This window comes from Nycticebus coucang, chromosome 2 (assembly GCF_027406575.1).
Source record: "Nycticebus coucang isolate mNycCou1 chromosome 2, mNycCou1.pri, whole genome shotgun sequence".
NCBI classification, from domain to species: domain Eukaryota; kingdom Metazoa; phylum Chordata; class Mammalia; order Primates; family Lorisidae; genus Nycticebus; species Nycticebus coucang.
Window position 1 is genome coordinate 1,096,807 of NC_069781.1, and position 27,094 is coordinate 1,123,900.

Here is a 27,094-nt window from a genome sequence, read left to right on the forward strand (position 1 = left end):
GCTCCTGGATGTCTTGGAAGCATGAGTTAATCTTCAGCCAACCTCACCTTCCATATGGGGACCTGGTGGATAGATCTTTGAGTGGAGGTCTGGGGCCTTCTACACCCCTGGAGAGAGGGGACATCTCTGTCTCCTACTTATGAAGACCTTCCCATGGAGACTGAAGAGAGAGGCAGACAGAGGATGGCCCACTTCCCTTTTCTCAGCTAGCCAGAGGAGGGAGGGACAGGATGCAGACAGGGAGTGTGGTTTTCATGCAGGGACCAAAGAGCCCTGGGCCCCTGCAGCATATGGGCATAGGTAGACCCAAGTGGGCAGGTGAGGGAGCAAGATATCAAGGAACCCAAATCCCTGGAGCTGGGTTAGCCACCACTCCCCCAAATTGGTGGAGTGGAGCCAGAGGGCCACAGTAGGGGAAATGGGACCGTGGGGTCAAAGGCACTCAGACCGGGTCAGCACCAGCTGGGTGTAGAACAGTCTTCAGGGGCTGAACCTGTATGTCCTCCTGAGGCCAGTGAGCAAGAAGGGTTGGTTCAGAAGTCCAGGCTCCTAGCCTGTCCTGAGATGGAGAAGATAAGGCTGGTTTGAGACAGCCAGGTCCCTGAAAAAAAAAGTGTTGTGTCAGACAGGCTGGTGGAAATGGGGTCACCTCTGCTTGGAGCGACTGGTTTGGCTAAAGCAGTAACTGTTGGGGGCCAGAGCTCACCCAGACCAGGAGACTCGTTTTCCCCTCACCTTCTCACCCCTCAGCTGTGTCCTTGGCTGGGAACCTGTTTCCCTGTAGGCTATGGTGTAAGGTGGGAACCTGTGTAGATGGAGCACCACACATGGCACGTCCTTGTCCACTGTCACTTACCCTGAGGTGCTGAATGGGTGCAGAGATACCAAAGCCTCACTCAAGGCCACATAGCACCCGGGCACCCCACCTCACTGGCTGGATCCTACAGTCTGTCCCAGGGATCATGACACTTGCCTGTCCTACCCCTGTTGGCTGGATCCAGGGGTGAGAGTGGCCAGCAGGTGTGTCTCATCTTGTTGGCCTTTTTAGGATCCCCAGGTTCCCTGCTGCCTGCTCTGAGGTCTTGCCAGAGAGGATGCCCCTCTTGGCAGCAGCTGCAATGAGATGGAAGCCTATGGGCCTGGGCTGGGATCTTTCGGGCAGGCGGCCCCCTCAGCCTACTTAGTTGGCACAGACCTCCCCCACCTGCCAGTTGAGACAAAGACAGCCTATTCATTTGTCCAAACTTCTACCCCCAGCCCTCATGATCCACCCTTACCCTTACAGGCCCAGGAGGGCTGGGTGGGCTGCCGTGGGGCCTGCAGGGACTCTAGAGACCCCAATCCTGGGCGACTGGCCTGGCCCAGCCTTGCCCACAAGTCTACAACCCGCTTTCCCTCCACCAGCAACTTCAGAGGCTGTTGGTAGTCCCTGTGCTTGGCCTGAGGCTCCCACTGAGGATTCCTGCCCTGGCTGCTGCACAGCAGATCTCCCCTTGGCCCTCTGGCCAGACCTTACCCAGAGCCCCTGAGGCTTCTGCAGGCCTGTCCTTCAGCAGCCCAGCCCTCCTCCACTGGTTCTCAGGCTTCCAGGAGAAGCAGCCCAGTATGGTACTGCTGTCTGTGCTTCCAGCCTGAGCAGCCTCCCAAGCATAGGAGCCTAAAGTTGCCAAGCCTCACAGCCCAGCAAAGACCCTAGGGCGACACATCCGTGTGGAGACTTGGGCAAGACCATGCTTGGCATAGAATGTAGGCTGTGGTGATCCCCTAGCCATGACTCTAGGAAGTGGGTACCTCCCCAGCTTTGGGCCCTGGGAGGTGATGTCCACAGCAGTTCAGACCCATCCCAGACCAGCCTGGAACTGAGTGGGGTGGGCCTGGATTCCCAGGGGCCTGAGCACTTTATTCTCAATGAGAGGGTGGGGCTGGGGGTCAAGGAACCCCTCTAGGGTTCAGCTGCAGCCCTGAGTACAGAGGTTGGAGGACCAACTCCCTGTAGACACTGGAGCTAGTCCAGGAGGTCCACCTGGGAAGGATAAACATATGGATATGTGGCCCTGCTCTGAGCTTGAAGGGCACAGACTTGGAAGGGGGGCTGGGCATGAGCCTGCAGCCACTGGCTCTGTGCCACCCATGTGTGGCCCCTCAGCCATGCCCCCACCTGGGGCCCTCTTGGTCACCTGCCAGCCTCCCAGACACCCCTTCCTCTGTGCATTCATCTTTCCAGATATGAGCCTAGAGGGGTTCCTTGACCCCCCAGCCCCACCCTCTCATTGAGAATAAAGTGCTCAGGCCCTTTCCCTCAGCAAGAGCCAGGTGGCTTTGGAGTGTGCCACCAGGGGGCCCTGGAGGCCCATGTCTAGACTCTGGCCTGCTCAGGCCAACCCTTGGGAAGAGTGGGTGCTCAAGGGGTCAGCCAGGGTCCTCCTGCTCCCTGAGGCTTCCCTTGGGCTGAAACTGGGCTCTACCCCTTTCTGCTGCTATCTGGAAGAGGCAGCAGGCCAGCAGGGTTGTCCCAGGGAGGGAGGCCTTTTTAATTGGCACCTACCAGGAGTTTGGCTCACTGGGAGGGCTCTACTAGGGAAGAGCAAGGTTCCTGATCCCCCATGCTCTCAGGCCACTGAGTGGGGGTTGGGTGCCCACCTGTGTACCAGCTGACCTAGAGGCAGGAGGCCAGGTCGGGGTGAGATGCAGGATGACAACTCCACCCCCCACCCCCCTGACTTTCCTTTTGACTCACTCCCTTTCTTTCCTCTGAGAGCCTTTCGTTCTGAGCCATTTCTGGGCCAAACCTCTGAGTCCGGTTTGCCAGATCTCAGGTTCCCACGACTGGGCCCCTGTGGCCCTAACCTGAGTGGGAGCAGGCCGGGATGGAGATGGGGAGGCTCCTGTAAATCCACTCAGGAAGGGAGTGGGCTGTGCACGTGGGTAAGGCCTGTGGCGGGCCCTGCCAATCTGGCAGCGCAAACAGGAAGGACAGCTGGCTCTGGCAACCAGAAGCCCGGTTGATGTGCCCCACCTCCTACTAGGTGCCCGCCACAGGGAGAACAGGTGGGGGAAGCAAGGCCTGAAGCCAGGGCATGGTTCTCTAGGGGCCCCTCTGCTAGATGAGAGGTGCTGGGGAAGGGCCAAAGACCCCAGGGTCATTGCCTAAACACTAGGTAGCTGGAAAGGTGGGGGGTGGCAAGGCTACCCACTGCGGTGCCAGCCCCTGAGCTCAGCACCTCAAGCAGCTGAAGGATTTCCGTTGGCTCCATACCCCTCCTTCCCTCTTTCGACACTGCATAAGTTCCTGCCACAGCTAAAAGGTTATCCTGTGGGTAGGGGCGGGAAGCCTCTGAGGGGCCAAACTGCCATCCTCTCCTGAGCCTGCCTCTGTCCTCACCATAGGGGGTGGTTCTGCTGCCAGCTGTCTGGCTCCCCCCATCCAGTGGTGGCCATGTTCTCACTGTAGGGCCTGAACTGGGGGAGGACAGGGAGGGAAGGGGGGTGGTAGACAGACCCCTAGCATGGGCCCTAGTCTGGGGCCTCACAGAAACTGACCAGGCCTAAGACCCCTGGGACACTGGGCATGAGAGCCAGGCAGATCCTGGAGAGTGGAGTGTGTCATGTAGTTGGGGTGAAAGCAGTTGAGAGTGGGGTGGAAGCTGGAGTTCAGGAGGACCTGGTCTGGTGCCTCATAGAAACTGACCAGGCCTAAGAACCCCTGGGACACTGGGCATGAGAGCCAGGCAGGTCCTGGACAGCAGAGTATGCTGTGTGGTTGGGGTGAAAGCAGCTGAGAGTGGGGTGTAGGCTAGAGTTCAGGAGGACCTGCAGGGCCATCCAGCCTGGCCCACCTTGGCTTGCCACCTCTCCAGCTTGGAAAAGCTGTAGTAAAAGGAAAAGGAACTCCAGGCTCCAGGGTCTGGCCGAGGGTGTGCGGGAGTCTGGACTTCAGACTGGGTCCAGCCTTCTTCTTCCTGCAGCAGGCGCCAGCCCCCTGCCCGCTTGCGTCAGGGACATGAAGACTGCTTCCCCTTCCAGCTTGGAAAGCCCCCTCCTGCTGCAGCTCCTCCAACATCCAAGGACCTGGACTCAGCCTGGGGCATCTATGGGCATGTCCCTGGGCAGGGACAACAATACAGCAGCCCCCACAGTTCACTCTAAGGAAGGCCTAGTCTGGCATCTGCACCCTATAGCATCAGATGGGACCCCTTATGGACAGATACTGCTAGCACCCCAGGATAGACCCCTCTCTGGGCATCTGGGTTCCAGGAGGTGACAGGGGTGGGATGCTCCAGTTAGAAACCTCAGCCTCCTGCAAAGAGCTGAGTACACACATCTGTGTTGGGCCAGGGTCTTCTAGGAGAGCAGGGCCCAGCTGGTGGTGAGCTAGGGGAAGTGGACAATGCCAAGGTAGGAGGGTGTGGGGCCTCCAAGGGAAGTACACACACCCGGGTGGGGGGTGCCTCTGCTCAGGGTTCCCACACCTGGCCCGTCCCTCCCCAGGACTAAGTGAACCCTCCTCCCTGTCCTCTGTGCCCAGTTGATCATCTCCAGGCCTCTCAGGAGACCAGTGGGGTGGGCTAGAGGGGGAGGCATCATATTGGGCCCTGGCTTGGTGCCCCTCTTGTAGTCATCCCCTTCCCAGCAGCCCAAGGACTAGAGAGGGAGTTGGGGGTGGGGATGGTGGTTGAAGCCAAAGGTCTCGGGGGCAGGGGCGGGGCGGTGGTGGGAAGGTCCCCTGGCTTCCCTCACCTTTAGCAGATGAAAGGGGTGCAGTTCCAGGCGGGGCAGAGTTGGGGCACAGCTGTGATTTCAGTGCACCTCTGGTGGCTGCTGTGATTTGAGAACATCTGACTCAGTAGGCGGCAGATTCTGGGAGGCTGTGAATGAACCACGCTGGTGAGTGGCCCTGGGGAAGTTCAGTCTGGCCAGGCACAGGCCAGGCAAGGGGAAGGAAGAGTGGGGAGAGGGGGCCTGTGGGTGTCCCTGAGCCCCAAGTGACAGAGCCTCTTCTCCCTTGCTTGTTCTGCTGCAGGGTGTGGTCCTGCCCGGAGGCTACAGGGCTGGGGGTACGTGGCCGGGGGGGCCCTGCTTGTAGCCCTCTGGCTCCTGTGGCTGCTGGAGTTGGCCCCTGGGGGTGCCCCAGCACCCCAGCCCACAATCACCATACTTGTCTGGCATTGGCCCTTCACTGACCAGCCCCCAGAGCTGCCCAGCAACACCTGTGCTCACTATGGCATAGCCCACTGCCACCTGAGTGCCAACCGGAGCCTGCTAGCCAGTGCCAATGCCGTGGTATTCCACCACCGTGAGCTGGAGACTCAGCGGTCCCACCTGCCCCTGGCACAGAGGCCACATGGGCAGCCGTGGGTGTGGGCCTCCATGGAGTCACCCAGCCACACTCACGGCCTTGGCCGCCTCCGTGGTGTCTTCAACTGGGTGCTGAGCTACCGGCGCGACTCAGACATCTTCGTGCCCTATGGACGCCTGGAGGCTCGCTCAGGGCCCTTACCACCACCACTACCCACCAAGAGCCGATTGGCTGCCTGGGTGATTAGCAATTTCCAGGAGCGGCAGCGGCGAGCACGTCTGTACCGGCAACTGGCGCCTCACCTGCAGGTGGACGTGTTTGGCCGCGCCAGTAGGCGGCCACTGTGTGCTCACTGCCTGCTGCCCACTGTGGCCCGGTACCGCTTCTACCTGTCCTTTGAGAACTCTCAGCACCGCGACTACATCACTGAGAAGTTCTGGCGCAATGCACTGGTGGCTGGTGCTGTGCCGGTGGTGCTGGGACCCCCTCGGGCTACCTATGAGGCCTTTGTGCCTCCCGACTCCTTTGTGCATGTAGATGACTTCGGTTCACCCCGTGAGCTGGCCACTTTCCTCACTGGCATGAATGACAGCCACTATCGACGCTTCTTCCTCTGGCGTGACAGGTTCCAGGTGCGGCTACTAGATGACTGGCGGGAGCGCTTCTGTGCTATCTGCGCCCACTACCCCCACCTGCCCCACGGCCAGGTTTATGAAGACCTGGAGGGCTGGTTCCAGGCCTGAGCTCCCACTGGCCAGGGGAGGTGGGTGTGGGAGGAAGGGCTGAGTGTTGAAATCAAACCACCGGGCATCCGGCCCCCCAGCAACACCCATCAGGCTAACGGGGAGGCTGGGGTCAGAGGCCAGGAAGTGGGGGTGGGGGAGGAGTAGGCTGAACTGGGGAGGCTACCTGGTGGAGGCTGGTGGGCCTTGATGGAGGCATCTGGGTGCATCAAAGAGGACAGGCTGCGGAGGGACCTCCTCACCTTGGACAAGTCTTCGGTGAGTCCAGGAGCCACAGGCTGCAGTCTGTGGGGCCCAAATATGAGCCCCCTGAGCCTTCTCTGTTACTGAGGTGGGCTGGCCCCTGCTTCTGCAGGTCAGAGCCCCTGTGCAGACCTGCACTGGGGTGGGGAGACCATGATGAGGAAACTAGCCGGGCAGGAGGTGGAACAATAAAGAGCCTCATGGGTCATGGCAACAGTGCCCCTGTTGGTCCTCCTGTGTCTCTAACCTTGCCCCTGCCTGCCAAACCCGTGTCTTCCTGTCTCCCCCTGCCCTCCTGTTGTGGGCTGCATAGTCACTGAGTGAGTCCACAGCAGCCTCCCTTATCCATGGCAGAAATTTATGAGAAAGGCCTGCTGGTGGGTTCCCACCCTGACCTAGCCTCTTGGGCTGGTCAGGGGGGCTGTGGGTGGGGGTGGGGGTTTATGCCCTCACCCACCTGCCGGGTGGTCCCTCCTGGGCAAAGAAGGAGCGAGGAGGGGTTGGGGTGCGGAGCTGCATCCTCCAAGGTCTGTCATTCATTTTAGGGTGTGCCTTCCATGTGTGTCCCACACTCTGGACACCACACACAGCCCACAGCCCCACTCCTTCCCATTTACAGGGGGGAAACTGAGGCTGGGGAGGAGCCATCAGAGCCATTCGAGGGTCTCCCACCCCTCAGGCCAGGCCACATCTAAGATTCCACTGGACCTCACACTCTTTGTGCTAGGCTCACAGACATGGGAGGAAGAGTGAACCACAAGCAGACGGATGGCCTTAGGCACTCAGAGCCCAGCCTGGCCATCCTGCCCACCCACAGTGGGTGTCACTTAGTCTCCAGTGGCTCCTTTACAAGCAACATAGAACACCCTCACAAGTGTCCCTGCCCACACACAGCCCATTCCAGTCCCTGCTAAGGGACTCCCCAGTGGGCCAGACACTGGCTCTTGGGGCCCAAGGGCAGTGTCAGCCCTGTGCAGAGCTCTCTGGGCAGGATGGGGCTTCCCTGGCCCTAGGGATGGGCACCTGACCCCGCTTCTCCACAGCGCCTTGGGCTAAGACCCGGCTCTAACGTCCAGAGGAGATTCCAGCCGCTTGGGATCTCCTGGCAAGCCTCCCCCAGCAACCCCTCTGGGCACCCTGGGACTGTGGCCACGGAGGGGGAGATCCCCCGCGGGAGTCTTCGGCTGGGCGAGGGGCGCAGGTCCGGTGCCCTGGCTCTGGAAGAGACATCAGGGTCTCGGCTTACATACATCTGCTCTGCCGGCTTGGGCATGGGTCGCTTCAAGTTTGGGCCAGGGCCTTCCGCGGCGGGGCAGGGCGGGGGGTCTCGGGCGGCGCGCGCCCCCTGGCGAGCGTGAGGAAGGCTCCACTCCTTTAAGCCGGGGAGGGGCGGGCGGCGAGTCGCTGTCGCCGGGGCCACCAGGGCGGAGCCAGCGCCGGCCGGTCCCGGACGCCCGAGACCCGCCCCCGCGGCGATGCTGAGCAGCGCGGCGGGCGGCGGGGCCCGGCGGGGCGCGCAGAACAGAGAGCCGCGGCGCTGAGGCGGCCAGAGCGAGGCCCGCCATGGGCTTCCTGCACCAGCTACAGCTGCTGCTCTGGAAGAACGTGACGCTGAAGCGCCGGAGCCCGGTGAGCCGACCCGCGCGCCGGGAGCCGAGGCCGCGCGCACTGCGGGCGGGCGTGGGGGTCGGCGCGGGCCGGGGTCCCCTCTGCGCCCGGCCTCGGCCTCCGGGGAGGGAGCGCAGGCGGATCCAGCCCACACCCGCACCCGCCAGCAGTGGCGGCGCTGGGCTGAGTCATGGCGCGGACGCCCTCCGCAGCGCGCTCTCGGGCCTCTGCGGGGCGGGGGCCGGCGGCACCCAGGCCTCGGGCTTGCGGGAGGCCCGGGTTCCCAGGACCCAGGGCAGGCCTGGGGACTCCATCCAGCCGAGGGTTCCGTGGTTCTGGGCCCAGCCCCACTGGGGCCCCTGCAGGGCCCTTTCCCCTCCCTCTACCTGGCCCCTGCCCTTGGGCAGCTACTGATGAGCTTGGTCCCCGGCACCTCCCTTACCCTCCTGGCGTGTCCACTGGCCCTTGCTGCAGCTTTATCAGCACCCGGAATGCCCTTGTGCCAGGCTCAACCAGCCTGAAACTCAGCACCCCTTTGTCCTTTGGGGCTGACCCCCCCCCCTCCTCTGGGGGCTGGGTCCTGCTGTTTGGCGTTGTGACCACCAGGTGCCCCCAGCACTGTTGGGGGCAGCCAGGAGGACTGAGGGTGCAGAACACAACTGTTGTCAAATATAGAAGTTCTGGGTAGGGCGTGGGGGGTAATGGATGTTGTGCCAGCCCCTCAGCTTGTCCTCTCTCCTCTGGCCCCACAAGGACAGGGGCAGTGCACAGGCCAGAAGCCTGAGCCAGCTTAGGTTTCTGAAAGGGCCATCGGGATTTTCCAGGGCAGAGCCCAGAGAGGGTGAGGGCCTGCCCCAGGACCCCCTTTGTCCACACTAGTTCCTGCATTAGTTCCCCTTGAGAAAAGCTTCAAATGCACCACAGAAAACCTGGGGTTGTAGGCAGGGTGGGTTAACCATTGCCACAATGGCCTGGCAGGATTCACCTGGGCACCTGGCCCTGGCAGGGAGCCAGGATTAGGTGCACTCCCTGCCCAGAGTGCCTGGGGCTGGCTAGCATGAGGTCCTGTGGATCAGGCCTGCAGCCCTGGGTGTTGGCTTGCTGGGGACAGGAGAGTAGGGCAGGGATGGGGACGGGGTTGGGTTGGGCTCCCTCTGAGGCTTGGGAGCAGAGGCTGGAATGGTGGATCTTGCATCCAGGGGGGACACCAAAGCTCAAAGAAGGGAGCAGGGGCTTGTGAGAGCACCTGGCAAGCAAGTGGGAGATACCCACTGGCCTACCTGGAGGAGTGGCCCCACCCTCCAGGGCTCTCAGAGGCTGGTCGGGCCACAGTGGAAGCTACAGCAAGTAGGAAATTCTTCCTCTAGGGAGGTTAAGTCCTTGCTGGGCTCATAACCTGGGGCAATGGCAGGGGCCAGTTAGATGCTGGGTACACACCTGTCAGACCCCCACTTTCCCAGGAAGGGCTGTGAGCTTCAGAACTGGACTCCTGGCTGGGCGAAGTAGCTCATGTCTATAATCCCACCACTCTGGGAGGCCAAGGTGGGAGGATTGCCTGAGTTCAGTAGTTCAAGACCAGCCTGGGCAAGAGTGAGACCCCATCTCTAATAAAAAGAGGAGGAAAAAAAAAAAACGAGCTAGGTGTTGTGGCGGGTGCCTGTAGACCCAGCTCCTCAGGAGGCTGAGGCAGGCTTGGAGGTATGAAAGTTTCACCCTGCATGCTGTGAGCCATACTGGAGCCGGTTGCAGCAGGAGCTTGTACAGGAACCAAACCCTGCATTCTTTCTCCTCTGAAACGCCTGACCTTTGTTTCCATGTCAGTGAGTGTGGCCTGTTCCCTCCTAGTTAGCTGGAGGTGAGTCTACCCTAGAGCCCCAGGCTGCTCTTGATGAAGGGACAGGATTGTCACTGAGCTGCTAAGGTGGGAGGTGCAACATGTTCACCTTGACACGGCAGGTGGGGAGGCTTGCGGGGGTCTAGCCCACAGTGGTCATCCAGGTCCCAGGACAATGTGGAGGCCACGGGCTGGTCTTGAGGAATGGAGGTATGGCCACATGCAGGCACCCATGTGGGGCACCCAGTGGATGGTGAACCTGTGCTTGCTGCTTGTCACCAGATGCCCCTGTAATCATCTGCTGCCTGCTCACCAAGACTCTCCTCCTCCCAGCAGCTCCGGCGAGGCCGTTGCTATAGCAATGGGGAGGTGGCTGAGGCCTGTTGCTGCAGAGACAGTGGCAGAGCAGAGGTGCTGGGTGGTGGGTGGGTGGGGCAGGGCTAGTGCCCCAGAGGGTGAGCCTGGCCACCAGCACTGCTGTTCTTGTGTGCAGCACACTTGCCCCTCACCCTGTCCTACAGCCCTATGGGTACGCACATGACTCCTAGTCCAGCCCTGGGCTCTGCCCCATCTGGGAGGGTGGAGGCTGGCACAAGCCGGGCGGGCGTGGGGTGTGGACACACAGCATGGTGTTCCAGACCACAGAGCACTATTGTCAGCACAGTAAACACAGTAGCAGCCACCCCCTTCCCCCATGGGGGGCTCAGGCCCTGGGCCACCCAGAGCACTGCTAGGGTGAGGGCTTCTAAGTCTGTTTTGCGGTGGGGGTAAGGATGAAGGAGACCTGGTACCCTGAGCAGATCCATATGGGTGAACTGGGTGAGGACGGGGACTGGCCCTCGGGCTAGGTAGTGACCTCGTCTTTGTGGGGGGGACTGGGCTACAGAGGCCTCTCCCAAAGAGCAGCTGCCCCAAGCTGCTCCTCCTCCTTCCTGAGTTGGGGGATGTGGGGCAAGAACTGGTGAAGTCCTTCACTTTTCAGATGGAAGTGAGAGGAAAGCCTAGGCTCCCAGAGGCCTCCAGCATTTATTTCCCACTCTAAGCAGGTCCCAGCCCGGGGTAGCAGGAGCCATCCTGGGAAAATCAAGCCCCAAGGCCCAGGACAGGCTGATCTGTTTGGGGCCAAGAGGAGGGGAGGGACGGAAGGAAGGGTGCTTTTGCCTTGGGGACTGAAGGCTGTTAGATCCCTGACCAAGTCTTCCCAGGGGCTCAGGACCCTAGGCTAAGTTCACGCCTCCCTGATGTCAGGCCTCATCTCTTTAGGCCCTTGCATGGGGGTGCAAGGGTGCTGCAGCAGTAGGGAGGAGGGTGACCCTGGGAGAGGGTGGGGATTCCACCCAGGCAGCCCTAGAGGTGGGGAGGGAGAAGATGAGCTGGGAGACACACAGGACAGTGTGGAACACAAGCTGGCTGATTGTCTCTGTTAATCCAGAGGGTCTTCAGAGGGCAGGTAGTCCCCAGTGTGGTCAGTAGTACCCCATTTGGGGACTGGAGACAATACTCACTCTCTCTGTGCCCTGGAAGGGGCCAAGACCTTTACTAACCCTGAAGGGCCCTAGGGAGCATGTGGTCCTGGCTGGCCTGGGCTGGTCCTGTGGGGAGATTGGGGAGGGCTTGGGCCAGCATACGTCTATCCTGTCCAGCCCAGGGCAGGGTGGGGGTAGAAGGCCTGGCTGCCCTGTCCGTGCAGCAGCTTTACTGGAGTGCCCTTCCCAGTGGGTCTTGGCCTTCGAGATCTTCATCCCGCTGGTGCTCTTCTTCATCCTGCTGGGGCTGCGGCAGAAGAAGCCCACCATCTCTGTGAAGGAAGGTGAGGGCAGGGCCATGGCCGGGCACCCTGGGGGGGAAGGTCAGGGAGGCGGCAGGTGGCCTCATGGCATCACGCATGTCTGCTCTATGTGTGCGCATGTGTGTCTGTTCTGCACATGTGTGTCCCTGCCCCCGAGACTCCCCAAGGTGCAGTCTTGGGCCGTGTCTCCTGGCTGGGCTACAGAGGTTGTAGCTAGTTGTGTGGCCATGAGTGATGATGGTGCCAGTTCCTGGTGGGCTCAGGCACTCATTGGTCTCCTCTGTTCTGTTTTGACCCACCCCTGTCTCTGCATGGTCTCTTGTCCTGGCCGTGGCCCGCATGTAGTCTGTAAGTGAGCGGCTGCCTCCTTGCTGGCCCAGGGGCAGCTGCAGGATGGCCTAAGGGTCCTCCTGGTGCAGCTTGGGCACCCCACCCCGCTTGCATTAAACACCTTTCCCGCTGGCCAATCCTGCAGAACCCCTTGTCGGCTGTCGGGAACAGCTGCCCACTGTGGGTGGTCATTGCAGTGGGTGGTGGTAGGTAGTGAATGACCAGGCCACCTGGGCCACAGTTGATGGCCAGGAAAGTGACTGAGCTATCTCCCTGCCTGCCCATGCCTTCTAGGGGTAGGGGCGCCTGGGCTAACTTGGGCTGGGTTAGCCTAGCTACTTTCCTTTCATACTCTTGTGGGCTCTAACACTCATTCTGCTAACCAGCTGGCCAGAGAGGTCAGAGGTCAGTGAGCCCTTCTGGGTGCTGCTGGGCTCTGTGGGCAGTATCACACCTGAATTTCTTTTGTGGGGGAATGCTTTGGCCTTTTGGCCCAGCAGTGGCTGAGAGAAGAGAGATGCTCTGGGGTTATGGTGGAGGGGCGGCAAGTGGGCCTTTGACCTCTGACCTGCTGGAGTCATTTGCACCAGAACCCTCGGCCTGCAGCACAGCTGAGGGCCAAGGTGCTGTCGCCATCCTCTCCCTAACGCTGCTCCTACTTCCTGACTTTGTCTAAGTCTCTCCTCTTCGCCTCTGCCCCTCCCCTTCTTGATTTCTCTCCTTCTTTTGTTCCTGGACCCCACCCTCTCACCTGTCCATCCCTCAGCCTTCTACACAGCAGCACCCCTGACATCCGCCGGCATCCTGCCTGTTATGCAGTCCCTGTGCCCAGATGGCCAGCGAGACGAGTTCGGCTTTCTGCAGTATGCCAACTCCACGTGAGTGCCTGCCCTCCCCAGCCTACCACCGCCCCCCCATCCCAGCCCATTCCAGTGGTGACATCTGGTGGTGGTGCAGGGTCACTCAGCTGCTGGAGCGCCTGGACCGCGTAGTGGAGGAGGGCAATCTGTTCGACCCAGCCCGGCCCAGCCTGGGCTCAGAGCTTGAGGCCTTGCGCCAGCATCTGGAGGCCCTCAGCGCCAGCCCGAGTGCCTGGGGGCGCCACTTGGACAGCCCTGCAGGTGCGCCTGGGTGGAGAGGGCCCCCTGCCTCTGCCCACCTTAACTGCATGGGGGCTGAGGGGGCTGAATGCCTCTGCTCTGAGCCTGCTGGTATCCCTTGACCCTGGTGAAGCTGGCCCTTCACTCTCTCCCTTTTGCTTGTCCAGCATCCTCCTTCTCTCTGGACTCAGTTGCCAGGGACCGGAGGGAGCTCTGGCGCTTCCTGGTACAGAACCTGTCGCTGCCCAACAGCACAGCCCAGGCCCTCTTGGCTGCCCATGTGGACCCACCGGAGGTGAGGCAGGGCTGCATCAGTGATGGGTCATCTGCTCATGGTTAGGGCCGTGCCTACCCTGGCCACTCACTGCCAGCCTTCTTACACCCCTGGTTGCAGGAGTGTGTGTAGGGCAGCTGAGGTGTCCTCAGAGCTCTGAGGAGGCCCAGTGGCCACGCTCTTAGGCCCTCACCTACTCTCTGCCCTTCAACCCCCAGGTCTATCGCCTGCTCTTTGGCCCTTCTCAGGCCCTGGGTTATGAGTCAGGCCTCTCCAGGGGCCAGGAACCCTGGAGCCACCTGGATAGCCATCCCCTATTCCGGATGGAGGTGAGGGGGGCCTGTTGGTGGGATGGGAGGTGTGGTGCCTGCTTCTGGGGGGCTTCTGTACAGTGGTGAGAAAGGGCCCTTGGTAATACAGAACTCCCTCTGAGAGCAAAGGAGGGTCCTGGGGAGTTTGTGGCTGGTGTAGGCAGGGTTGGAGGTAGGTAGAGGCAGTGTGAATGCCCCCCTGGGTGAAAGCCCAGACAGCCCCAGAGTTGTCACAGTGGATTGGCAGGATGAGGCTATCTTAGGGTAGGCCTCAATCCCCCTTGATTGGGGGCAGAGTCCCTATGTGGCCCCAGCTTACCTCTGTGCCCCCCCTACACACACACACCAGGAGCTGCTATTGGCTCCTGCCCTCCTGGAGCAACTCACCTGTGCACCGGGCTCCAGGGAGCTAGGTCGGATCCTCACAGTGCCTGAGGGTCAGAAGTCAGCCCTGCAGGGCTATCGGGATGCTGTGTGCAGTGGGCAGGCTGCAGCACGTGCCAGGCGCTTCTCTGGGCTGGCTGCTGAGCTCCGGAACCAGCTGGATATGGCCAAAATTGCCCAGCAGGTGAGGCCCTGCCTGCCAGCCACCTGCTGCCCAGACTAGAGGAGGTTCTGGGCTACCAGGAGGCCCAGGCTGTGTGTGGGATGATGCTGGGACTCTTTCCCCAGGCCCTGCCCATCCCTCAGCCATGTCTGTCATTCCCAGTCCCTGACAGGCCCCCACCTCAGGCGGCAGGTCCTCCCTCAGCCCCCTTGCAGTCAACCCTGACATGCTGGTGTCCCCTCAGCTGGGCCTGGATACCCCCAACGGCTCGCAGGCCCCGCCCCCACGCAGCCTGCAGGCTCTCCTGGAGGACCTGCTGAACGCCCAGAAGGTTCTGCAGGATGTGGATGTCTTGTCAGCCCTGGCTCTGCTGCTGCCTCAGGGGGCCTGCACTGGCCGGGTCCCTGGGGCCCCAGCCAGTAGCCCAGGAGGGGTGACCAATGGGACCTGGGCAGGGACAGGCACAGGCTCCAACGTCACAACGGAGGAGGGCTCCCCATCCATTGCAGCCACGGCCTCCCTGGACACGCTGCAGGGCCAGTGCTCGGCCTTTGTGCAGCTCTGGGCAGGCCTGCAGCCCATCCTGTGTGGCAACAACCGGTAGGTTGGCAGGAGGTGGGGGTGGGGGCCGATGAGAAGGTGGGGTAGGGCGCAGGGTCAGACCCCATAGCCTGGCACTGATGCAGGCATCCTGCCCCGCTTGTGCCCCGCCCCTAGCCTTGCCTCTTTCCTTCGGCCCCACCCACACTCGCCTCCAGCTTTGCCCCACCCTCAGGCCGGGTGGTGCAGCCCACCGTGACGCCACACCTCCCCCCCAGTACCATAGAGCCCGAGGCACTGCGGCGTGGCAACATGAGCTCCCTGGGCTTCACCAGCAAGGAGCAGCGGAACCTGGGCCTCCTGGTGCACCTCATGACCAGCAACCCCAAGATCCTGTATGCTCCGGCAGGCTCTGAGGCCGACCGCGTCATCCTTAAGGTGCGCGGGGTGGGGCTGGCAGCTGGGCGTCTGGGCTTTGCATGGCTTCCCCTGCAGCATCAAGGGGTTCTGCAGGGACCTGGGCAGCATGTGGGATACCGGCCTAGTCATGGCACTGCAGGTGGGGGAACCTGTGGGGTTTGAGGTGCAGAGGCACTTGGCTGCTTTCCCCTTTGGGAGCTCCCTGGGAGCTGCGGTGGGAATGCACTGTGAGCTCCCCCTACAAGCTGGGGGTGGCAGGGCCAGGTCAGTGTTGGCGGAGGAGAAGCATGTGCAGAGACCTTCTGAAGCAGCATGGGGGACTACTTTCTGGAACAAGCAGAAGCCAGGACTGGACATAGGCCTGGGAGGGGAGCCTGTGGATGAGGTGGAACCATGAGCAGAGGGTTCCCTAAGATGAGGGTGGAGCAGATGAGGGTCAAGCATCATGGCACTCACAATATGCATGGAGGGGTCCCAGGAAGGAGCTCTGAGATGGAGGTCTGGAGATGGTGCTGCCATGGAGCAGTGAGCAGAGTGAGTTTCCTGTAGGTGCAGAGAAAGGTGGGGAGGGGGTGCTGGGGCCTGCAGGGGGAAGTTTGGTCAGGGCAAAGCTGGTTGTTAGGGACAGGCCAGTTGTGAGAGGTGAGGGAGGCGAGCCCCACGCTGGCTTCCAGGGAGTCCTTCTAGAAGCCCCATGCACTGTACCCCTACCCTCTGCAGGCCAATGAGACCTTTGCCTTTGTGGGCAACGTGACTCACTATGCCCAGGTTTGGCTCAACATCTCAGCAGAGATCCGCAGCTTCCTGGAGCAAGGCAGGCTGCAGCAGCACCTGCATTGGCTGCAGCAGGTACAGGGGACAGCAGTGGGCCGCACAGGGAGTCCCTCTTTGCTCAGGCCACAGGCATAGGCCACCCTCTGAGCTGATCTTGTACTCCCAGTATGTGGCAGAGCTGCGGCTGCATCCTGAAGCACTGAACCTGTCACTGGACGAGCTGCCACCAGCCTTACGCCAGGACAACTTCTCACTGCCCAATGGCTCTGCCCTTCTGCAGCAGCTGGACACTATTGACAATGCAGCCTGTGGCTGGATCCAGTTTATGTCCAAGGTGGGGTGTGCGAGCCTGGGAGGGGGTGCCTATGCACACCCAGGACCAGCTCCAACAATGCCCGCACCTTAGGTGAGCGTGGACATCTTCAAGGGCTTTCCTGATGAGGAGAGCATTGTCAACTACACACTTAATCAGGCCTACCAGGATAATGTCACTGTGTTTGCCAGTAAGCCAACTGCCCTTCCTCGGGGTTGCACGCAGCTCTGCCCCTCCAGCATGGCCCCACAGACCCCCCTTTTATCCCCTCACTCTTTGGTTCTCCTTGACCCTGCTGCCTTCACTTGCCCCCATCTGCCCCTTCTTTGTCCCTTCTTCCCCACTCCAGCCCCAACCCCCAGTGCTGGCCATGTCCCACAACCTGCTCCTTCCTTTCCTCACTGCTCCCAAACCTTGCCATCTCCACCTGTCCTCCATGCCTCCACCCAGCCACCTGCTTCTGTGTAGCTCACCTCATCCTCCCAGTCCTGCCCGTCTGTACCTTGGCCCCACCTAATCCCCTGTAGTCCTGCCCTCCACCCAACCTGCTTCTGGTCCCCAGGTGTGATCTTCCAGACTCGGAAGGATGGCTCCCTTCCACCCCATGTTCACTACAAGATCCGACAGAACTCCAGCTTCACTGAGAAAACCAACGAAATCCGCAGGGCCTATTGGCGGCCAGGGCCCAACACTGGTGGCCGTTTCTACTTCCTCTATGGCTTTGTCTGGATCCAGGGTGAGGGGCCAGGCTGAAGGGAGGAGATGGGGGGGAGAGGGGAGAGGGCAGGGGAAGTGGTTTAGAGGCAAGAGCTAAGAGGGAGCCCTGATGGCTGGCTGTCTCTGCAGACATGATGGAGCGTGCCATCATCAACACCTTTGTGGGGCACGATGTGGTAGAGCCCGGCAGCTATGTGCAGATGTTCCCCTACCCCTGCTACACGCGGGACGAGTAAGTGCCAACATGAGGGCTGGGTGAGCTTGGGTCATGCACTCCCTCACCTTGTGCCCTACTGTGCCCCACCCCAGCTTCCTGTTTGTCATTGAGCACATGATGCCGCTCTGCATGGTGATCTCCTGGGTCTACTCTGTGGCCATGACCATCCAGCACATCGTGGCAGAGAAGGAACACCGGCTCAAGGAGGTGGGCGGGGCAGGGAGCGGGTATCCCTCCAGGCTGGCCGGTGGGACAGTGATCCACACTGGAGCCATGTCCCAAAGCCCCATGCACACACCCATAGGTGATGAAGACTATGGGGCTGAACAACGCCGTGCACTGGGTGGCCTGGTTCATCACAGGCTTTGTGCAACTGTCCATCTCTGTGTCGGCGCTCACCGCCATCCTCAAGTACGGCCAGGTCCTCATGCACAGCCACGTGCTCATCATCTGGCTCTTCTTAGCCGTCTACGCTGTGGCCACCATCATGTTCTGGTGAGTACTGGCTAGTGGGCAGGAGGGAGCCTGTGTGGGAACTGGCTGGGCCATCCACTAGCTTGACCCACACTCAGCAACAGTGGGGTATCCCTCAAGTTCACTGCCAAATGTGTGTACACCCTCTTGGAGTGCCTCTGGACCCCAGCAGGGGCTGCTGAGGAGGGCCTGGGCACCAGACTGGGGGTCTGGGTGCTGATGACCCACCGGGCCCTGCCCCAGCTTCCTCGTGTCTGTGCTGTACTCCAAGGCCAAGTTGGCCTCAGCCTGTGGTGGCATCATCTACTTCCTGAGCTACGTCCCCTACATGTATGTGGCAATACGTGAGGAAGTGGCCCACGATAAGATCACTGCCTTCGAGAAGTGCATTGCGGTGAGGGCCCTGGGCAGGCAGGGCGAGGCCAGGGGTGGGGATGTCCCTGCCCTCCCCCACTGACACCACTGCCCCCCCAGTCCCTGATGTCCACAACAGCCTTTGGCCTGGGCTCCAAGTACTTCGCCCTGTATGAGGTGGCGGGTGTGGGCATCCAGTGGCACACGTTCAGCCAGTCCCCCGTGGAAGGGGACGATTTCAACCTGCTCCTTGCTGTCACCATGCTGATGGTGGACGCCATTGTCTATGGAGTACTCACGTGGTACATCGAGGCTGTGCACCCAGGTACTGGCCAACCCTGTGGAGGTAGGGGACAGGGGCTGGTTCTCTGGGCTTCCTCCTAGATGTGGCACATACGGACAGCTTCCTGGGTGGTCACGGGGCCCATGTGGTGGACGGTCACCCACAAGCCCTAGGTCAGCCTCCCGTCCCCTCCTCGGCCCCTAGGTATGTATGGGCTGCCCCGGCCCTGGTACTTCCCACTGCAGAAGTCTTACTGGCTGGGCAGTGGGCGGACAGAAGCGTGGGAGTGGAGCTGGCCATGGGCACGTGCCCCCCGCCTCAGCATCGTGGAGGAAGATCAGGCCTGCGCCATGGAGAGCCGGCGCCTTGGTGAGTCAGGATGCAGTGTTGGGTGGGGCAGGGGCCGGAACTGAGGGTCCTGGACTGCTCTTGTCCTGCTAACTCCCTGCCTGCTACAGAGGAGACCCGTGGCATAGAGGAGGAGCCCACCCACCTGCCCCTGGTCGTGTGTGTGGACAAGCTCACCAAGGTCTACAAGGATGACAAGAAGCTGGCCTTGAACAAGCTAAGCCTAAACCTCTACGAGAACCAGGTGGTCTCCTTTCTGGGCCACAATGGGGCCGGCAAGACCACCACCATGTGCGTGTGCTATGGCCGCTGGCCGGAGCAGGAGTCCTCAGCCAGAGGGCAGGGTGGGGGTCCCTGCAGGGGGTGTTGGGTCGTGACCCCACCTGCCCACCCAGGTCCATCCTGACTGGCCTGTTCCCTCCAACGTCGGGTTCGGCCACCATCTATGGGCATGACATTCGCACAGAGATGGACGAGATCCGCAAGAACCTGGGCATGTGCCCCCAGCACAACGTGCTATTCGACCGGCTCACGGTGGAGGAGCATCTCTGGTTCTACTCCCGGCTCAAGAGCAGGGCACAGGAGGAGATCCGCAAGGAGACAGACAAGTGCGTGGGCGGGGTGGGTGGGCAGAGGGTCCGGGGTCCAGAAGGCCCGTCCCACGCCCTCCTTCCCTGTGCCCAGGATGATCGAGGACCTGGAGCTCTCCAACAAGCGGCACTCGCTGGTGCAGACGTTGTCAGGCGGCATGAAGCGCAAGCTGTCTGTGGCCATTGCCTTTGTAGGCGGCTCCCGCGCCATCATCCTGGACGAGCCCACTGCTGGCGTGGACCCCTATGCTCGCCGTGCCATCTGGGACCTCATCCTGAAATACAAGCCAGGTGAGCTGGCGTCAGGGCGCATGGGCACTGCTGGCCCTGCCCCACCTGCCAACACCTGACCCCAGATCTGCCTCCTCTAGGCCGTACCATCCTCCTGTCCACCCACCACATGGACGAGGCTGACCTGTTAGGAGACCGCATCGCCATCATCTCTCATGGGAAGCTCAAGTGCTGTGGCTCTCCACTCTTCCTCAAAGGCGCCTATGGAGATGGCTACCGCCTCACTCTAGTCAAGCGGCCTGCTGAGCCTAGGGGCCCCCAAGGTCTGTGCTGGCCCCTCCCCCAGAGGGCCCAAGCTGGGGAGGCCAGACCTGGACGCACGGTCACCAACTGTCATTGGTCTGGCTGGGATCTCACTGAGGGACCCTCTTTTCTGTCCCCAGAGCCAGTGCTGGCCTCAAGCCCCCCAGGCCGGGCCCAGCTGAGCAGCTGCTCTGAGCCGCAGGTGTCACAGTTCATCCGCAAACATGTGGCCTCCTGTCTGCTGGTCTCAGACACGAGCACAGAGCTCTCCTATATCCTGCCCAGCGAGGCTGCCCGAAAGGGGGCCTTCGAGCGCCTTTTCCAGGTGCGAGGGCAGAGCACAGGAGCATAGGCAAGGCAGGCCTGGCAGGTGGTCGGTGGGGAGAGGCAGGTGCCCCACCCCCAACACTTGTGGGCAGCTTCCTCCGGCCTCTCCCACACAGCACCTGGAGCATAGCCTGGACGCCTTGCACCTGAGCAGCTTTGGGCTGATGGACACGACACTGGAAGAGGTGTTTCTCAAGGTGTCGGAGGAGGACCAGTCGCTGGAAAACAGCGAGGCCGGTGAGCAGCCCCAGAGCCACTGATGACCACCTGCCCCCAAGGCCTGAGTGTGGGCCAGGTGCTGGTCACTTTTTGGGCTTTGGGAGTACCAGTCCTGGATGGGAATGAGGGGCTGGGACTCTCCAGGGTGAGCCTGAGGTCCTGGTGAGTGGCCATGGTGGCCAGAGGACTTGACTAGTGGATGGGCCTAGGAGTCAGGCCAGGACTGGGGGCTGAGGCCTGTGCAGGCCTGGGGTGTGAACAGCCCTGAGCATCCCCCTACCATGGCAGATGTGAAGGAGTCCGGGAAGGACGTGCTGCCTGGGGTGGAGGGCCCAGCGTCCGGGGAGGCTCATGTTGGCAACCTGGCCCAGTGCTCGGAGCTGGCTCAGTCGCAGGCATCACTGCAGTCGGCGTCCTCAGTGGGCTCTGCCCGTGGTGATGAGGGAGCCGGCTACACTGATGTCTACAGCGACTACCGCCCACTCTTTGACAACCCACAAGACCCAGACAACGTCAGCTTGCAAGGTGGGTGCTGCTGGGCGAGGCCGGAGGTGGGGGAGGGCAGAGGAATGGCCTGGGGCCGCCTGCTCATGCCCCTCTCTGCACAGAGGCCGAGGCGGAGGTGCTCTCCCAGGTCGGCCAGGGCAGCTGCAGGCTGGAGGGCTGGTGGCTGACGGCACGCCAGTTCCATGGGCTGCTGGTCAAGCGCTTCCATTGCGCCCGCCGCAACTCCAAGGCGCTGTTCTCCCAGATCCTCCTGCCAGCCTTCTTTGTCTGCGTGGCCATGACTGTGGCCTTGTCTGTCCCCGAGATCGGTACGGCCACCAGGACCCGCGTCCGACCTCAGTAGGCTCTGGATTTGCCCTGTCTCAAGCCTCCTGGGACCTGAGGCCCCCTGGGCATTGGGAAGAGGGACATGAGACCTGGGGGCTCAGACAGGGGACCCATTCCACATTCCTGCTTACTTGACAGGTGACCTGCCCCCACTGGTGCTGTCGCCTTCTCAGTACCACAACTATACCCAGCCCCGTGGCAACTTTATCCCTTACGCCAACGAGGAGCGCAGGGAGGACCGGTGAGGCTGAGGGGATAGCCGCAGCAGGGGGGCTGGTGGGAGGGAGCCAGGCCTAACTCACTGTTGGTGCCCCTCAGACTGTGGCTGTCACCCGATGCCAGCCCCCAGCAGCTTGTGAGCACATTCCGGCTGCCATCAGGTGTAGGTGCCACTTGCGTGCTCAAGTCCCCCGCCAACGGCTCGCTGGGGCCCACGCTGAACCTGAGCAGTGGGGAGTCCCGCCTATTGGCTGCGCGGTTCTTCGACAGTATGTGCCTAGAGTCCTTCACTCAGGGGCTGCCGCTGTCGAACTTTGTGCCGCCCCCACCCTCGCCTGCCCCGTCCGACTCCCCTGTGTCCCCAGATGAAGACACGCTGCAGGCCTGGAATAACTCCCTGCCACCCACCTCCGGGCCAGGTAGCAGCTCATGGGGCCTGCTGGGGGGTGCGGGGGCAAGCAGTCTGTCTCACTGTGTCCACTGTGCCCGCAGAGCTGTGGACTTCAGCACCCTTGCTGCCGCGCCTTGTGCGGGAACCCGTCCGCTGCACCTGTTCTGCACAGGGCACCGGCTTCTCCTGCCCTAGCAGCGTGGGCGGGCACCCACCCCAAATGCGGGTGGTCACAGGAGACATCCTGACTGACGTCACTGGCCACAACGTCTCTGAGTACCTGCTCTTCACCTCAGACCGTTTCAGGCTGCACCGGTAAGCCAAGGGCAGGGTTGTGCATAGGGGCACTGCCCACTGCCTACCTAGCCTCATGGTTCTTTTGACCTGGTCTGACCAGGTATGGGGCTATTACCTTTGGCAATGTCCAGAAGTCCATCCCTGCTTCATTTGGTGCCAGGGCCCCACCCATGGTGCGGAAGATTGCCGTGCGCAGGGCAGCCCAGGTGAGCATGCCTGGCACTGGGGCTCCATGGTGTCCAGTGTTGCCCGTGGGCTACATTGACCCCCTGGGCCTTCTGCTTCCCAGGTTTTTTATAACAACAAGGGCTACCACAGCATGCCTACCTACCTGAACAGTCTCAACAATGCCATTCTGCGTGCCAACCTGCCCAAAAGCAAGGGCAACCCAGCGGCTTATGGTAAGTCAGACAGGGTAGGGGCCCAGGCAGGGGGGCTGGAGCAGGGGCCTGAGGCTGCCCTTCTTATGTACAGGCATCACTGTCACCAACCACCCCATGAACAAGACCAGCGCCAGCCTCTCCCTGGATTACCTGTATGTGTGGTAGGGGCAGGGCGGGTGGGGCCCCTCTGCAGCCCCTGGCTACACAGGACTGAGGGCTCTCTCACCTCCAGGCTGCAGGGCACGGATGTGGTCATCGCTATCTTCATCATCGTGGCCATGTCATTTGTGCCAGCCAGCTTCGTGGTCTTCCTAGTGGCTGAGAAGTCCACCAAGGCCAAGCACCTACAGTTCGTCAGCGGCTGCAACCCGGTTATCTACTGGCTGGCCAACTACGTGTGGGATATGGTGCGCCCCACATAGCTGTGGGGCTCCCCAAAAGCCCTGGGCCTTTCCCCTACTCTGTCCCCTGCACCCACCCTCCCCCATATCCCTCACCAGCTGCCCCTGCCCCTGCAGCTCAACTACCTGGTCCCAGCCACCTGCTGCGTCATCATCCTGTTTGTGTTTGACCTGCCAGCCTACACGTCACCCACCAACTTCCCTGCTGTCCTCTCCCTCTTCCTGCTCTATGGGTAAGGGGGAGTGGGTGGAAGAGGGATTGTGGGAAGGGGCAGGGGCCTCCAGTGACTGCCACCCGCTGCCTGCCTGCCCACCCACAGGTGGTCCATCACCCCCATCATGTACCCAGCCTCCTTCTGGTTTGAGGTGCCCAGCTCTGCCTATGTCTTCCTCATTGTCATCAACCTCTTCATTGGCATCACAGCCACCGTGGCCACCTTCCTGCTGCAGCTCTTCGAGCACGACAAGGTGGGGCAGCAGGGCAGGGGGTGGGGACAGCTGGGGCCTCAAGGTGGTGGGTGTTGAGGCCATGCTCGTGCCCCACCCATAGGACCTGAAAGTTGTCAATAGTTACCTGAAAAGCTGCTTCCTGGTCTTCCCCAACTATAACTTGGGCCATGGGCTCATGGAGATGGCCTACAATGAGTACATCAACGAATACCACGCCAAGATCGGTGAGCAGCCTGGGACTGGTGAGCAAGTGTGCGGAGTCCAGGTGAGGGGACTGACACAGGCCTTGCTGGCTACCCCTCAGGCCAGTTTGACAAGATGAAGTCTCCGTTCGAGTGGGACATTGTCACACGCGGGCTGGTGGCCATGACAGTTGAGGGCTTTGTGGGCTTCCTCCTCACCATCATGTGCCAGTACAACTTCCTGCGGCAGCCACAGTGAGTGGGGCTCCCCACCCTCCTGCCATGGTCACAGCTAGGGGCAAGTGGGTGTTGGCAGGGGTAAGGGCTGGGCACTGCCCACCCTGTCCTCCTAGGCGCATGCCCGTATCCACCAAGCCTGTGGAGGACGATGTGGACGTGGCCAATGAGCGGCAGCGGGTGCTTCGAGGGGATGCTGATAATGATATGGTCAAGATTGAAAACCTGACCAAGGTGAGCCTGGGTGGGATGGGCTCAGAGGCATGGGGCTGGGGGTTGGACAGGGCATGGGGGGAGGGGATGGGGCAGTTCCTGGGGTGAGGCTTAGGTGGGGGTGGGCTTTGGGCCTTACCTGGGGCACACCGCCCATGCCCTGCTGCCCCACTGAGTGGACAGCTCCCCTCTGCTAGGTCTACAAGTCCCGGAAGATCGGCCGCATCCTGGCTGTGGACCGCCTATGCCTGGGTGTTCGTCCTGGTGAGTGCTTTGGTCTCTTGGGTGTGAATGGCGCGGGCAAGACCAGCACCTTCAAGATGCTGACTGGCGACGAGAGTACAACGGGGGGCGAGGCCTTCGTGAATGGGCACAGGTGCTGCGGCATGCCTAGGTGGGCGGGGGGTGGGGTCCTGCGCTTCCCACACCTGACCCTGCCGCGTCCCCAGTGTGCTCAAGGAGCTGCTCCAGGTGCAGCAGAGCCTCGGCTACTGCCCGCAGTTTGATGCACTGTTTGACGAGCTCACGGCGCGGGAGCATCTGCAGCTGTACACGCGGCTGCGTGGCATCCCCTGGAAGGACGAGGCCCGGGTGAGGGCTGGTGGGCTGAAGCCAGGGGGCGGGTGGGGGGCGCCTGACGTCTGGCCCTGACCTCTGCCCTCCCTGGCCAGGTGGTGAAGTGGGCTCTGGAAAAGCTGGAGCTGACCAAGTACGCGGACAAGCCAGCTGGCACGTACAGTGGTGGCAACAAGCGGAAGCTGTCAACAGCCATTGCCCTCATTGGGTACCCAGCTTTCATCTTCCTGGTGAGCGAGGGGAGGGTGCGGGCCATCCAAGCCAGGTGGCCAGGAGTGCAGTCTGCTGAACCTTCCACCTGCCCCCAGGATGAACCCACCACAGGCATGGACCCCAAGGCCCGGCGCTTTCTCTGGAACCTCATTCTAGACCTCATCAAGACAGGGCGTTCGGTGGTGCTCACGTCACATAGGTATGGGTGTCCCCTTCTGTGGTCCCCCTCCGTGGTTTCCCACCCCCCACCCCAGCCCCCGTGCTAGCCTGAGCTCTGCCTGCAGCATGGAGGAGTGCGAGGCACTATGCACGCGCCTGGCCATCATGGTGAATGGGCGCCTGCGCTGTCTGGGCAGCATCCAGCACCTAAAGAACCGGTGAGCTTGGGGTCTGGGGCAGAGAGGGTCAGCAGCTGGGGCTTGCAGCCTGTGGGGTGTGAGCTCCAGGCAACGGGCCTATCCCACCAGGTTTGGAGACGGCTACATGATCACGGTGCGGACCAAGAGTAGCCAGAATGTGAAGGATGTGGTGCGGTTTTTCAACCGGAACTTCCCAGAGGCTGTGCTCAAGGTGGACATGTCCCCAAAGAGGTTGGGGTGGGGGCAGCACTGCCGAGCAGCCTCTGATCTCCCCAACCCCCAGGAGCGGCACCACACGAAAGTACAGTACCAGCTCAAGTCAGAGCACATCTCACTGGCCCAGGTGTTCAGCAAGATGGAGCAGGTGACAGGTGTGCTGGGTATTGAGGACTACTCGGTTAGCCAGACCACCCTGGACAATGTGAGTGTCACCTGTAGGGGCTCTGCACCCGTCTGGGCCTGCCCCACCCACCCACCTGTCCCACCACTTGCCTGCTCCAGTCTCTGGGTCTGGGCTGGCCCAGCCACCTGCCTTGCCCAGCTGGGTCTGGCCCCACCCTCCAGGTGTTTGTGAACTTCGCCAAGAAGCAGAGTGACAACCTGGAGCAGCAGGAGACGGAGCCCCCTTCTGCACTGCAGTCCCCTCTCAGCCATCTGCTCAGCCTGCTCCGGCCACACCCTACCCCCACAGAGCTCCGGGCCCTCGTGGCAGATGAGCCCGAGGACCTGGACACAGAGGACGAGGGACTCATCAGCTTCGAGGAGGAGCGGGTGAGCAAACTGCAGTGTCATGGCACTCGAGGTCCTGCAGAGTCAGGGTAGCTTGCCAGCTCTGCCCACTGAACCCAGGGGCTCCAGCTTCAGGGGCTTGGGGAGAACAGGACACCAGGTGGAGAGGGACCTGCACAGTGCTGAGGACTAGAGGGGACCAGGAAAAGGGAAAGGAATGACCAACCACAGAGCCCAGACTTGCTGAGGCCTTCAAGGGGCTACAGGGGAAAGCAGAGATGGGGGCAGAAAGGACCAGTGTCTGGGGATGGGGGTGATGCAGACACAGTGGCCACCAGACTCGGCCAGGAGAGGCCACAGAAGAGTGCAGACTCCAAGAGAGCTCTGTCCAGACGGCTGTGCCAAAGCAAAGTCCAGCATGGTCACCCACAGCTGCCACCAGGGGGTGGCAGAGGTACCTCCCCACACCTGGCCTATCTGCTGTCTACCAGGCTCAGCTGTCCTTCAACACAGACACTCTCTGCTGACCACTATGACCGGGTCAAGGACTCATCTGTGGGGACAGAAGTTGGGCGGAGGCTGAGGCCCCACAGCAGCCCTGGTGTGTTATGGGAGGTTCAGGACCAAGAGGCCTGGACCTCCTCCCACTTGCCACCCATCCTTGGCCCTGCTTCATGGTCTCTGCAGCCATCTTACCCCAACTGTGCCAAAGGCTGGCCCTGCCCTGGGCTGCGCACACCCCTTACCCTGCTTTGCCTTAAAGTCTTGGGGACTGACCCGGTCTCTGCCCCTGCCCAGCTCTGTCCTCCCACCCCATGACACGGCAGTACTAGGCTCTGCCTGGCCCCCCGCAGCAGCACCCAGCCTGGCCAGCCTGGCCCTTCCAGTGACACTGACGTGCTGCCTCAGGGCCTGGGACTATAGGGGTGGGGGCTGTGTCTGTCCCATCCCAGTCTGGGTCCCTCCTATTTATTTTGCTTTGAGAAGAGGCTCCCCTCACCCTGCTTTCCTGTGGGAAAATGACCATCCACGGGAAGCTATCAGCTTGGTTGGAGAGGGGCTGCCTCAGGCTGGCCAGTGGGTGACAGGAAGGGAGAAGCTGGCCTTGCTGTCCAGGCAAGGGGCCAGACTGCCCCCCCAACCATGTCCCCCCCCACCCAGCTTGGCCCCCACCCACCCTCCTGGGAGCCAGACTTGTACATAGCGCACAGATGTTTGTTTTAAATAAATAAATAAACAGAAATGCCCACAGCATCCTGCACATGGGTGGACTTCATGTAGAGGACAGGCCACTGGGCTGAGTCCATACCACCACTGACCCCTCACTCTGGCATTTCTGGAATCCCCTGCCCAGATGAGAGGGGAGGATGCCAGGTCAGCCTGGGGGGTGGGAGCTGTTGATCTTTCCCTTCCTTCTCTCATCCA

General features: G+C 61.5%; 2 protein-coding genes across 4 annotated transcripts; both read left to right on the forward strand.

The window, feature by feature from the left end:
* The first annotated feature begins 4,673 nt into the window (after nt 1–4,673).
* FUT7 (fucosyltransferase 7) lies at nt 4,674–6,610 on the forward strand. Its single transcript, XM_053557248.1, has 2 exons — nt 4,674–4,884; nt 5,021–6,610. The coding sequence occupies exons 1-2, from the start codon at nt 4,872–4,874 to the stop codon at nt 6,037–6,039; spliced, it is 1,032 nt and encodes a 343-aa protein (XP_053413223.1). The 5' UTR covers nt 4,674–4,871; the 3' UTR covers nt 6,040–6,610.
* Nucleotides 6,611–7,704: 1,094 nt separating this feature from the next.
* ABCA2 (ATP binding cassette subfamily A member 2) lies at nt 7,705–26,829 on the forward strand. Of its 3 annotated transcripts, none has more exons than XM_053557281.1 (48): nt 7,705–7,911; nt 11,441–11,534; nt 12,610–12,721; nt 12,801–12,964; nt 13,111–13,238; nt 13,436–13,546; nt 13,878–14,096; nt 14,320–14,675; nt 14,894–15,053; nt 15,756–15,884; nt 15,976–16,143; nt 16,216–16,312; nt 16,685–16,858; nt 16,969–17,071; nt 17,149–17,263; nt 17,361–17,551; nt 17,774–17,924; nt 18,005–18,209; nt 18,372–18,536; nt 18,626–18,806; nt 18,911–19,123; nt 19,200–19,396; nt 19,477–19,659; nt 19,780–19,964; nt 20,083–20,203; nt 20,474–20,710; nt 20,794–21,000; nt 21,158–21,260; nt 21,338–21,657; nt 21,731–21,944; nt 22,027–22,132; nt 22,216–22,327; nt 22,401–22,461; nt 22,542–22,716; nt 22,828–22,943; nt 23,031–23,178; nt 23,261–23,384; nt 23,465–23,597; nt 23,696–23,813; nt 23,990–24,168; nt 24,242–24,383; nt 24,464–24,598; nt 24,677–24,780; nt 24,866–24,958; nt 25,049–25,151; nt 25,224–25,361; nt 25,505–25,711; nt 26,161–26,829. In XM_053557281.1, the coding sequence occupies exons 1-48, from the start codon at nt 7,846–7,848 to the stop codon at nt 26,194–26,196; spliced, it is 7,299 nt and encodes a 2,432-aa protein (XP_053413256.1). In that variant the 5' UTR covers nt 7,705–7,845; the 3' UTR covers nt 26,197–26,829. The 3 variants fall into 3 exon arrangements, with proteins under 3 accessions (XP_053413256.1, XP_053413263.1, XP_053413274.1); XM_053557288.1 differs by having other exon boundaries at nt 22,087–22,132; XM_053557299.1 differs by lacking the exons at nt 7,705–7,911; nt 11,441–11,534; nt 12,610–12,721; ... (1 more) ...; nt 13,111–13,238; nt 13,436–13,546 and having other exon boundaries at nt 13,990–14,096; nt 14,238–14,675.
* The last annotated feature ends 265 nt before the right edge of the window (nt 26,830–27,094 follow it).

Coding starts and splice junctions, on each gene's coding strand:
- ABCA2 (XM_053557281.1), top strand. CDS start 7,846: ATGGGCTTCCTGCACCAGCTACAGCTGCTGCTCTGGAAGAACGTGACG. Junction 17,264..17,360: donor AGGAACACCGGCTCAAGGAG/GTGGGCGGGGCA, acceptor ACACACCCATAG/GTGATGAAGACTATGGGGCT. Junction 20,711..20,793: donor AGACAACGTCAGCTTGCAAG/GTGGGTGCTGCT, acceptor CTCTCTGCACAG/AGGCCGAGGCGGAGGTGCTC.